The sequence below is a fragment of the Megascapheus bottae genome, chromosome 12 (genome assembly GCF_031878675.1).
Source record: "Megascapheus bottae isolate mThoBot1 chromosome 12, mThoBot2.hap1, whole genome shotgun sequence".
NCBI lineage: Eukaryota > Metazoa > Chordata > Mammalia > Rodentia > Geomyidae > Megascapheus > Megascapheus bottae.
In genome coordinates this window covers 16,851,065-16,862,936 of record NC_143520.1, presented here as the reverse complement: position 1 = coordinate 16,862,936, position 11,872 = coordinate 16,851,065, and the positions used below count along the sequence as shown (strand labels likewise).

The window sequence follows — 11,872 nt, the reverse complement described above, 5'->3', positions numbered from 1 at the left end:
GACAGAGGCTGAGAGAGATGCAGAAAAAAGAGACAGAAACAGAGGGATGCACTGTTTGTCAAAGGTTATAGAATGACTTCCCTATTGGTGCCTATAGAAGCATCGTGACCATCATCGTGCTCAATCTCCTACTGGCATTTGTTTCTTTTTTTTTTATTTTTTCACTCCTATCAATGACGCTCTCAGAAACATTTGCTTGCTTCCAATCTAAGATCCAAAAAAAGGGAGGTGGGGATATTTCCCAAATGTAAATCTTATTTTACCTGTTTCAGTTTTTGGTTTTCATTTTCAAACTACCAATGAAGTTCCCTAAACTCCTTTCCATGGCCTGAATGACACCTGTGTCTTCATCTTTATTATCCCCTTCTTCCCACCATGCTTAATGACACTGATCTTCATTAGGACCCCAAAATGTCATGCTGTGCCTTTTGTTTTTATTTTTATTTATTTGCCAATTCTGGCTTGAACTCAGGGCCTGAGCACTGTCCTTGGGCTTTCTCAAGGTCAGAACTCTACCACTTGAGCCACAGAACTACTTCTGGCTTTTTTTCCCTTATGTATGTGGTACTGAGGGATCAAACCCGGGTCTTCTTGCATGCTAGGCAAGCACTCTACCACTAGGCCAATTCCCCGGCCCATCTAAGCTGTAATTCTTAACTTTCTTGGCAATACAAGTTCTCTATACTTAATTTCCCTTCTGTATTGGCCTTAAGGTTTTAAGGATTCACCTTCCCATGTGAAGAACTTCTGAATGAAAATGATTCTTTTCTTTTCTTTTCTCTTTCTCTGTGTGTGTGTGTGTGTGCGTGTGTGTGTGCGTGCGTGCGTGCGTGTGTGTGTGTGTGTGTGTGTGTGTGTGTGTGTGTGTGTGTGTCCTGAGGCTTGAACTTGGCCTGGGCCCTGTCCCTGAGTTCTTCAGCTCAAGGCTACCACCCAACCCTTGAGCCATTTCCCATTTTCTAGAGATTAATTGCAGATAAGAGTCTCAGGTCCTTTTGTTCCTGAGCTGGCTTTGAACTTTGGTCCTCAGATCTCAGGATCCTGAGTAGCTGAGTAAAAATAATTCTTGCTGTAAGAATTCTGATGATGCTGTTTCGTTCAAATTTCCACATCAAAATCACCAATTGTTCTAGGCTGTCCACCTACTAATCTCATTCCATTCCTGTTGTTGCTTCACTTTCATTCTTCCATGCAATTGTTTCTATCTTTGACAATTCCTCCTCACTAAACTCCTTTTGTCATGCTGTGGCTCCTGCTTCTGATTTTCTGGTTATTTCCTGGATTGCTGTAGTAGCTTCCCATTGGGTTATCTACTTTACTTCCCTTCTCCAGCCTCAATCATCTTGGCTCCAGATCACCAAACTGCTTCTAAGATAAAAGCAGGTTAAATTTGCTCCTTCATTCAACAGACTTTTTAAAGAAGTGCTGAAATAGAAGGCAGGAATTGAATAGTTGAATAAATCCCATCCACAACTTAATACAGATAAAAATTCAAGGGGCAAAATACTGTGTGGTTGTGGGCTGTGGCTCCACCTCACCCAAGTGAAACCTGCTCTGGCTAGCACTGAAACTCCCCAATAAACCTTGAGTGTGCCTTTTCAGCCCTACTTCCCACAAGTTTCCTGTCCATTTCACTTACAAAAAAAGTTATGTATAACCCTTAAATGTAGTCTGTGTCCTCTCTATGCTGTTTGGCATTGCCTCTCCCTCTATGATACTCTACATCTTTTCTCCAGGCCTCACTCCTACAGGCCTTCCAAGAAGCTACTTCATTCCCCCATCTTTTAGCAAGTGTCACTAATATCTGTCTCCCTTTGTATTTATAGTATACCATTTACCCAGTCTGCATTCTAGGATAAAGATGTGTATATCTATGCCATGTTATGCACTTTTGCATCTCTAAATGTCCCTCTCACATACTAGGCATTCAATACATGCTGGAATGTGTGCAGCAAGCCCACAATGCATGAATATTAATTTTCAGCTAATTGTGGCTACCCTTAAAAAGAGCATTTTGAAGGAAACACAACTGGCTTTCTGAATAACAGAGAATGGCCACATTTGCTTGGAAAGAATTTTTTGCTTTCTAAGAGGGGAACTCACCATTTAGGAAGAGGCTTTTCACCTTTCCTTCCAACTACACTCACCTCATGCAACCTGGGACTATAAGGAACTTTCTCGATGTTGTATATTTCCTATTCTACTAATTACCATCATTTGGAGAGAGGCAAGTGGGACTCTGCAATCACACTTTATCTTTTTAACTAAGAGGTGAACAAAAAGCAGGGCACTTGCAGGATCTGGCATGGCGGCCAGAGTATGGGTGGCACACAGAGCACCGTTACTGTATATGGCTGGGTAGGGCCTGCTGAGGTGTTCAAGTCTACCTCCATAAACACAGCCTGAGAGGAAGGATTGAGCCAAAGGCATTTGGAAGGAAGGCCACAAAGAGCCAACATGGCAACAGCACTGTGTGGGAAGAGGATTGTTCCAGGGAAGCAGAGACTCTACATGTGTAATCCCTAGTGCCATATGAATATGTATTAAGATTGTACAAAATGTACTAGAAGTACCTTTATAGGACTTTCAATTCATGGATGGGATAAGGTGGGAAATGGTGATGATGATGGTAGCCATCTCATTTCCCTCTATAGAGATGAATAAACCAATTTGACTAAATCCATATCATATGCTGCCAAACCATCAGCTTCAGTCAGTTCCTAAGTCCCTGTGTACCATGTGGGATTGAGCTCAGAACGGTGAATCATTTATAATTACAAAGGCTGTTGTTCTGGCAATGAACAGATCTCATGATACTCCCATTGAAGAAAAAAGATGTGTGCTAGTGAGAAATTCACTTGAAGAATTTCTGCCAAAAGGTGATTATTATGTGCTTAGAGAATTTGTTTGTTTTTTTTTTCAAATCTCCTAAGTCATGGCCTGGGGAATATGCAGTCCCTTATTGAAAAGGAATAAAGAGTGCTCTACACTTACCTCAGAGTGTAAGGTGAAGATGACACATTAAGTTAATAATACCACATCACCATTGGTCATATGTCACAAGGAATTGTGGATATAAATAAAAATTGTGGATATAAATATATCTTATATTTTGATCATTTTCATAAATCATATTTCTAGCCAATCATAAAATAAAATGTAAAATTACAATGAATGTGTTATTAGTAGATATAATACCAGAAGATTTTATAGTAGAATTAGCAATTTGATAGCTTAATAAAGTTATCTAGAAATAATCAATTTATTTCTAAGTAAATTAATCTGCTACTTCAAAGACAAGATTTCTTCTTATGATTATAAAAATATATAATTTACAATAGCTTCTAGTTTCATTAATGAGTTTTAGTTTTAGTTAATTGATGACTCAAGCTGTTATTGTACTTATTTTGAAAAGTAATGAGATTCATTTGGTTTGCAAAAGATCCTTCTTAAACCTCAATTTCTCTTTATATCTTCTTGTTCATGGTGCAGTGGATTGAATCCAGAGACATGCATGCCATGCCTCTTCTAGCACATGTTCTGTTGCTGGCCTTTGCCCTTTTGTGTAATCTGAGTTAAACTTGAATGGGATCCTATTGTCTCTGCCTATCTCCTGCTGAGATTGCAGGCCTGAGACACCAATTTGTTTTTCATATTTCTGTTTGAGATCCATGATGCACTTTAGTGAATATGAACATATAGATGTCTAAGGTATGCATATATTTATAAAAATGCTAGAATCATACACAACACACATCAGTTTTGCCTAAGGTTTAATTGCAATGAATAAGTTTTTCAATAATGAATGTACTACCAACCCAAGTCATTGCTTTTTTGCAATGGACAATCTTATGTATCATACTTGCAGGTGAATAATTTTGTCACCATGATATTTTCATTCTTATTTACCTCTCCCCCCTCTCTCTCTTCATTTATTATTACTTTTTCCTCCTTGAGTCATTTTTCTTCAATAGTTCAAGTCACTTCTGGTTTGGCTAGAGAGAAATTCTAGAACAATAGTGTTTCAACTTGCATGGAAGAACTCCCTTGTTGAGCTGATAGAATTCCACAAGCTGGATGAGATCAGTGAACCTGGTGTGGCCATCATCAAGTGTGTGGAACAGGGCTCCGTCATCCTCTACCTGCAGGAGGAAAAGCAACAATATGCTTTCAATGGCAAATCATGCAAAAGGGCAACAGTATTGAATTGTAGAATACTGTGTCTTTACATGCCAAAATTTCTAAGTTCATACAACTAAGAACAATAACAAGAATATTGTGCTATATCCACTTCTCTTTGTCAGATGACTTGCCTTTTAAAGAGAGTATCATGTGCTTGTTGGGTTAAGCAGTAAAACTTTCTTCTTTATTCCTAGATCTCCTAGTATTCTCCTCACTTCCCATAGGACAAATATTTTGAATTGATGAGTACTGAGAAATCTGTACTATTTCATGCAGAAGTTAACTGAAGTTTCTAATGCTCCCATTTACAAAAATTAATTTCCCTTTCTAAATATTGTCTATGTCATGCCCCACTTAGAATATTAAAGATGAACATTCACATAATCTGTATCAGAAAACTTATTGTGAAGCAATCATATTTTACACTAATGTAATGTCAGCTGTCTTTATTGTTATTGGCCTAACATTAAACAATTCATATTTGCTGGGGATATGGACCATGAAATCAAAGAAAAGGGGAAAATAGTTTTATAGACTATGGGTAATTCTAAAAGGAGGTAATTCAAAGGGATACACTAAAAATATAGCAATTTTGCATAACAACTTCCTGAAAGGAGACAGTGAGATTTTTTTTCTATACTACCTGCTTCCAATATACACATCACATATAACATGGACCTGCTCAGACTGCTCCCAGAAACCTCAGAAATCCCAAAGCCACTGAAATGTCTTATGTGTTCTAAGAATAATATAAAAGCCTGCCAGTCCCAGAGTACTTAAATACTATCCATAATTATTTAAAACAAGCCAATCCAAAACAGGAACAACAACAAACAAATGATTCTATGAGAAGAGATGGGAAAGGGCTTTAAACTAACATTAAAAAAAAACAGTTAGTGAATTCAGAAGAAAGTTTCTTCAGTGGCCTTTGAACAAAAGGTGGTATGGGTCTCTACAATATTGCTAAATTGTATTTCATGGAAAAGGAGAAATTTAATTTTTGCAATTCCTGTATTTCTTATATTAATTCAGGCTCATAAAACCATTTCTGCCAAACTTAACTCTAGTCAAAGCACAAACTCCCAAATTATATTTAATAAAGGGAACAAAAGAAAACCAAAGTTTCCAAAAGCATATGTATTAAGATCATCTCTAATATACAAATGTGAAATCACAAATTACTTACTGGTATAATTTGAAAGTGCTTTACTTTTTGTCCATGACTCATTGACAGTACAAAAGTTTTTGGGTTACTCTGACTATCCCGTACCAAGAAAACTCTGAAGAGAAAGAAAGAAGGTCAATATGCTTCTATGTTTACTCATGGATTTCAAAGTAATACAGCATGTAACAAATCCAAGACATATACTCTGAAAGGCAGCCAGAGACTTTTCTACTGTTTACTCAATGGGACAGATTATCCAACTTGGAAAACAATGTTATTACATAATCTTATGTTCTAAAACTGTCATTGCCTAATGCAATTTTAATAGACTCACTCTACAGCCCATTTGTCAGATTGGTTTCTCATAATAACCAAGATCACGTTATAAAGGCATCAATAACTACTGCTCGATTCATTTCCCACTGGGAAATGGGTATTTCCTTGTAGCTACATTACAAAAAAAGAAGTTATTGTTATATATTTATTTTAACTTTGAGCATATTCTTTAGAAAACAATCTTAAAATTGTATATTAAATTTTGAAGTGAAATATTTTAAGTAAAAGAAATACCCAAACGGTGTGTACTTTAACCTTGAAGAATGCAACAGAAAGGTTTCTCTAATGTCATCTTAGAAAAACAAGCCATGGCCTAATGGCCTAAGGAATAAGGCTGTCAAGCATGGATTCTTATTTACTGGCAGTGTAGTATAAAAACAGCTTTGTATTAATTATTGGAGAACACACTGTATAAATGTTTTCTACTTGTGACTCCAACAGTAAACCTATTGTGCCTGAGCAAAATGATGGCCAAACTTGATGCATCACAAATGTCTGATGAGCCTATTCATTTCATTTGTACTGTGTGAAATTCCGACATTACATCACTGAGAGATGGGACAAAGGGCGTTACAGTGGTAAATTAAGCTTTGGTACTCATTCCCTGTCCAAGTGGATCGCCACTGCCACCTGGTGGAAGATTTTCACCATTACCTTTCCAAAGAAACAGAAACCCCACAGTCTTCTGTATACAATAATTTCACTCAGTTTAAAAGTACTGAGCTCAGAATTAAAGGGAATGATAGCAGTCTACAACACTGGAATATTTCATTGTGATTTATTCTTTTCTTAGTTTCCTCAAATTGTAACGTTACTACTTGTTTAAATCTGTGTCCAAAAAGACTCTCATTCATGCAAAACAGCACCAATTCTTTTCTTGAGAGTAAATGTTGACTTGCTATTATCATCCCAAATGTCAGTATTAAATCAGCTCCCCAAACCTTGCTCTTTGCTTCAGCCACCTCTTGAAGACAGAAATTCCCATCACCTTATGCTTAAACTGTTCTGGTTCCATCTTCACCTAGACTGCAATAGCTTCCCAAAGAAGCTGAAACAGAGTCACTTCCAAAGAAATGTCTTCAGATAGCACATCTGTCTTAATATTTCTTATTCTTTTCTTATGTGACCCATGCGCTCCATTTTAAGAAAAAAGATAAAGGTATTCTTTTTATACACATATATTATTTTAAGCTATTCAAATTTTTATAGAACCGGGGTATAGAGGGACAGAGAAAATGCTTTTTAGTTTATATATTTTGCATCATACCTCAAAAATAAAATATGTAAGATAATGTCAAAATATAGAGAATAATTTGGAATTATATTAGCTATATGTTGTAATAAACATGCTGATACCCCCAAACAGGTTTATCTTTTCGATTAAACATGAATATCTGTGATCCTTTATACAAACCCAGTGAGCACACACTGGGACTGTGGATGAATGCAATGATAACCACCTCTGTACCCCAAAGGCACTTCTGCTTTGTGAGAGGTCTAGAGGACAAACTCTTTTTTGTTGTCTGTTGCTTTCTTGTACCTGTTCTGGGGAGGGGGAGGGGGAGGTTGAACTCAGGGTTTGGTGCCCTCACTTAATTTTTTCATTCAAGCTTAGTGTTCTGCCTTTCGAGCCACAACTTTATTTCTGGCTTTTGGCTGGTTCATTGGAGGTAAGACTTTTCTCTTAATGTGTGTTGAATAATTGTTTATGGGATAAATCTAAATTTCTGTCAGCCATAACCAAACTCATCACACTTACCCATCCACAGGCCCTTGCTGAGCAATCAACCTCTGAGCTTCATCCCTAGAGATTCTGTGGTGAAACCATGGCTGAGACCGATGGATTGCTGAAGAAATAAAATGTAGAATGAACAAGGTTTATTGGACAGAAACTCTTTGTCACACTCTACCTTCCACCTCTACAACCACATCTCAGGGACACCCTCTGCCTCCCAGTGACAGTGACTGAGAGAACATACCCAGGCTCGGGGCAGAGCTGTGTGAGGAGGCCGTGGGGCTGCCGTGACTGCCCAGGCGTAAGCAGCCTTTTTTCTAAGCAAAGAAGGGGAAAACAAATTTCAGTTTCTGGGGTGAAGCAAATTCAAAGCATAAACAATTTAGAAGACTATGAAACTAGCAGTACCCTCCATGCGAGTCCTTCCTCCACTGCAACTGAAAGGGCTTCAGTAGGATTTTCTATAACTCTGCTTTTCTGGCCTGAAAAATCCATTGCTACCAAGGAATTCTCTGATATACTTCTCTGAGGGGGGAAAAAAAGACAAAATATTCGAACCATGAAAATATGTTTGAATGTGATCGTTCCGTGATTTTCCTGGCAATCAATATACTACTTCCAAAGCTGCTGTCAGGAAGTTTAGAAGTGAACATGTATATGTGAGATAAAATGGGGCTGTAAAATATTTCAATGAAATAAGTAAATATTTCTTAAGATAAACGATGGAAGTACTGAATAAAGAGGTTAGAAACTTTAAAGAAAGAGCATCTTTCTCCTCAAAAAGACCTCATTTTTATTTTCAGTTTTTGGTACAGTTATGGCAAAAACTGTAATTAACATAATAACCACCAGGAAATAGGTATCTGCAAGAGAGGAGGGAGTGAACAAGAAGAGAGGGACAGACAAACAAAGGAAGGAAATGGGGGGATGCAGTTTAATAAACATTGTACATACTACAAAACAAAGAAAAGTAAGGTAAGGGGTGGATTGAAGGGAGCTGAAAAAGTTGATAATGTGTGTCACTAATCAAGATGTATTGTATTCATAAACTGCGTTCCTAAATGAAAATTCCTTTGTACAATTATTTAAAGACAATGAAATAATACCAAAGAATAACCATTTTTGGTTGAAAACACTAGTTCTGGGGCTGGGAGTTTGGCCTGGTGGTAGAGTGCTTGCCTAGTATGCTGAAGACCCGGGTTCAATTCCTCGGTACCACATACATAAGAAAGCTGGAAGTGGTGCTGAGGCTCAAGTGGTAGAGCTCTAGCCTTGAGAAAGTCTAAGGACTGTGCTCAGGCCCTGAGCTCAAGCCCAGGACTGGCAAAAAAACAAAACAAAACAAAACAAAACAAAAAAAAAAAACACTAGTCCTACTAATATTCCAGCTATCTTGTCACTTAAATAGCAAATCCATTTACATATAAAACAAGATGCAAGATATAGGCGAGCTGAAATTTACATAGGCATACATCTCTTAAGAAAGATTATTCAATGTCCTACGAATGGACTAGACTAAAATAAGGATTTTTTTGAGGTTAGCATATCAACTTTCCTCTTATGTAGAAAATGAAATGGAATGAAATAATAATTAGGACTTTACAGTATCCACATTTCTATTATTTCTATTACTTAATATGATAATATGATGTCATCTTTTTTCCCTTGTGCCTGTATTGGACTTATACTTATGGTCTGCACTCTGCTTTAGTTGTTGTTTTTTTTTTTCTGCTCAAGGCTGTCACTCTATCATTTGAGCCATTCCTCTACTTCCAGCTTTTTAATGATTAATTAGAGATAAACACCTCATAGACTTTTCTGTTGTCTTCAAACTGTGATTCTCTTATCTCAGCTTCCTGAGTAGCTAGGATTACAGGCATGAGCCACCAGCACTTGCCACATCTTCTTACTTTATGAGGGGCTATGCAGCCAAATGGAAGCAGCAGTACTAAGCCTTCCTGACAAAGAACATGACATGAAACTGAGGACATCATCAAATAAGTGATAGCCTTTTGGCTAATGACTACTCATATTCACATTAGTTGAGGTGAAAATCAAATATCCAATGTCTGGATATAATTCTCTCTTTTGTTTGGGGTCTGCACGATCTGTAACCATCTTTTTAGAGCTATGCCACCATACAGGAAGTCATGAATTCTGGAAAAGAGACAGCTAGCAGAAACTCCAGTCAATAGTCTCACTTGGCACTGGGCAAGTTCTGTAGTCCGAGCACTTGCGAGGTAGAGGTAAGAGATAGTGAGGTCGTCAACCTAAAATACATAGCAAGTCCTAGGCCAGTCTGAATTAGATGACTGTACCTTTGTCTCAAGTCTCAAAAAGCCAAGAGCTAGGCACTGGTGGCTCACCTCTGTAATTCTAGCTACTCGGGAGGCTGAGATCAGAGGATTGTGCTTTGAGGCTAGCCAGACAAACAAACCCATGAGATACTTAAGCAGAAACAACTAGAGGCATGGGTTAAGTGGAAGAGCATCAGCCTTGAGCAAAAATGCCAAGTGAGATCATCAGTCTGAGTTTAAGCCTCCTCATCCACCAAAACCAAAAAAACAAATACAAAACAACATATACACAAAAAAGCTTTAGAGCAATTTCGTAGCATGCCCAAAGGCCTCAGGTTCCAGCCCCAGCCCTACAAAACAAGAGAGAAAACCTTGCACCCATTTAATACAATATGAAGAAATTTAAAATTCTGCTGTAAAAAAAACACTTAATAGTTATTCCCCACTAATTAATAGAAAAAAAGGCAATTATAATGATAATTATAATGGCAAATGATTGAGCCAAGCTACTTTAGACGACCCTTGGTTTAAGGATTTATACCACTGAATATCTATGTAGATTCAACCATGCTTTGCTTGGTGAAACTGACTTCAACAAACTTCACTATTCCACCAGAAAAAAATGGGGAGTTCCTTTACCACAGAATTCCACATCTCACTTTATCAGCATTTGTCACTTTTTTTCTTTTAAGCTATATTCTTTCTTTATAGTGCCCCCAAATCTTATTGGGTTCATCTAGATTTCTAGAGACCCAGCATGCACTCTCCCATTTGTTACTGGAGCCTCTCTTAAGAAACAGCTACTCTTTTTAGACTGATGCTGGTTTTGTAATCTCTACTGGTTGTCACAGCCTCTTTTCATTCATGATCTCCTGTGTGGGGCTGTGGGCCAGTCAGGTAGACTTGTGCTGCACCAACATTAATGAAAGCATCCACCTGCCCAAACCTCAAAGTAGTCTTTGTCCTAATGATAGGTTTATGCTTATATTATCTTGCCCTGAGAGGCCAAGATAACTTCTGCTATCTCAACCTCCTGATAACATAAAAATACGATTAAGGAAAGAAAAATAAATACATCATCAGTTGTTCTTTTTTATTTTAAATCATTGAACATAGCAGACCTGAACATGAAAATGAGATCACTTAACTCCTTAACAGTAAGGATGTTGGAAGCTATGCCATTGGCTGCTTGAACTACACCAAAGAAAAACATGGAAATGTAGCAAATATTTCCCAGGGAATGGCATGTAATAGATAAAAATTTCAGTGTATCTTCACTGAGCAAAAAATGGACAAAGTTGTTTCCATTTTGATTATTTTTCAACATTGGAATATAATGGTAACATTGAGAATTAGTTGCATTTGTCAAACGTTTTCCCCCATTTTAAAGTTCTTTCTTTCTTAGGGATAAATGGGATAGAGCCTAAGAAAATATTTTAGTGGCATAGCTTTCTTGTCAAGAAACAAGAGGTCATGAATTCTGACATCAGACCCAGCCATTGTAACAGAAGCATGTATGCAAACTGCTACTCCACCTAGATGCTGTCCAGTAGCCACATTTCCCTCTTCTATTAGAAGCATCAAAGACAACCTGGCAGCTCTGGCAGCTCTGTCATTAGCAAGGGGCACAGCAAGACTCCTTAGCTATTGTTCTTTCAACTGCTTCATACAGAGAGGAAATGGATCCTGGAGATCCTTTTTTTTTTTTTTTTTTTTTTTTTTTTTTTTTTTTTTAATCCAGTCTTGTTTGAACTCAGGCCCTGGGCACTGTCCTTGTACACTTTTGCTCAAGGCTTGCACTCTGCCACTTGAGCCACAGTGCCATTTCTAGCTTTTCATGTGGTACTAAGGAATCAAACCCAGGGCTTTGTGCATGCTAGGTGAGCACTCTATCACTAGGACACACTCCCAGTCTCTAGAGATCCCTTTTATCTTATATGGCAGGACTGTGACTGGACCACAGTCATACAAATAGCCTATCTGTCATATCCATAGGTTTTTCCATGAAGCACAATGAAACAAACAGGGAAGAAATGCTGTAGCTTAGAAGATCCAGCCTAAGATCAAAAGGAAAGAATTTTAAAATTAAGACAAACAAACAAAAAATGAAACAAAACAAACAAAACATAAACGAGTAGATTTTTCCTGAGCTTCTCA

At 37.6% G+C, this 11,872-nt stretch overlaps 1 protein-coding gene across 3 annotated transcripts in view; it reads right to left on the bottom strand.

Annotated features, from left to right (window-relative positions):
* Positions 1-3,756: 3,756 nt before the first annotated feature.
* Grb14 (growth factor receptor bound protein 14) overlaps positions 3,757-11,872 on the bottom strand; it is a 125,656-nt gene continuing 117,540 nt past the window's right edge. For all 3 annotated transcript variants that reach the window (XM_090342726.1, XM_090342727.1, XM_090342728.1), the window contains 5 exons: positions 7,827-7,943; positions 7,663-7,735; positions 7,443-7,530; positions 5,369-5,462; positions 3,757-4,142 (listed from right to left, as the gene is read on the bottom strand). In XM_090342726.1, the coding sequence (XP_090198852.1) occupies positions 3,996-4,142; positions 5,369-5,462; positions 7,443-7,530; positions 7,663-7,735; positions 7,827-7,943 (519 nt within the window). In that variant the 3' untranslated portion in view covers positions 3,757-3,995. The remainder of the gene's footprint in view (positions 4,143-5,368; positions 5,463-7,442; positions 7,531-7,662; positions 7,736-7,826; positions 7,944-11,872) is intronic.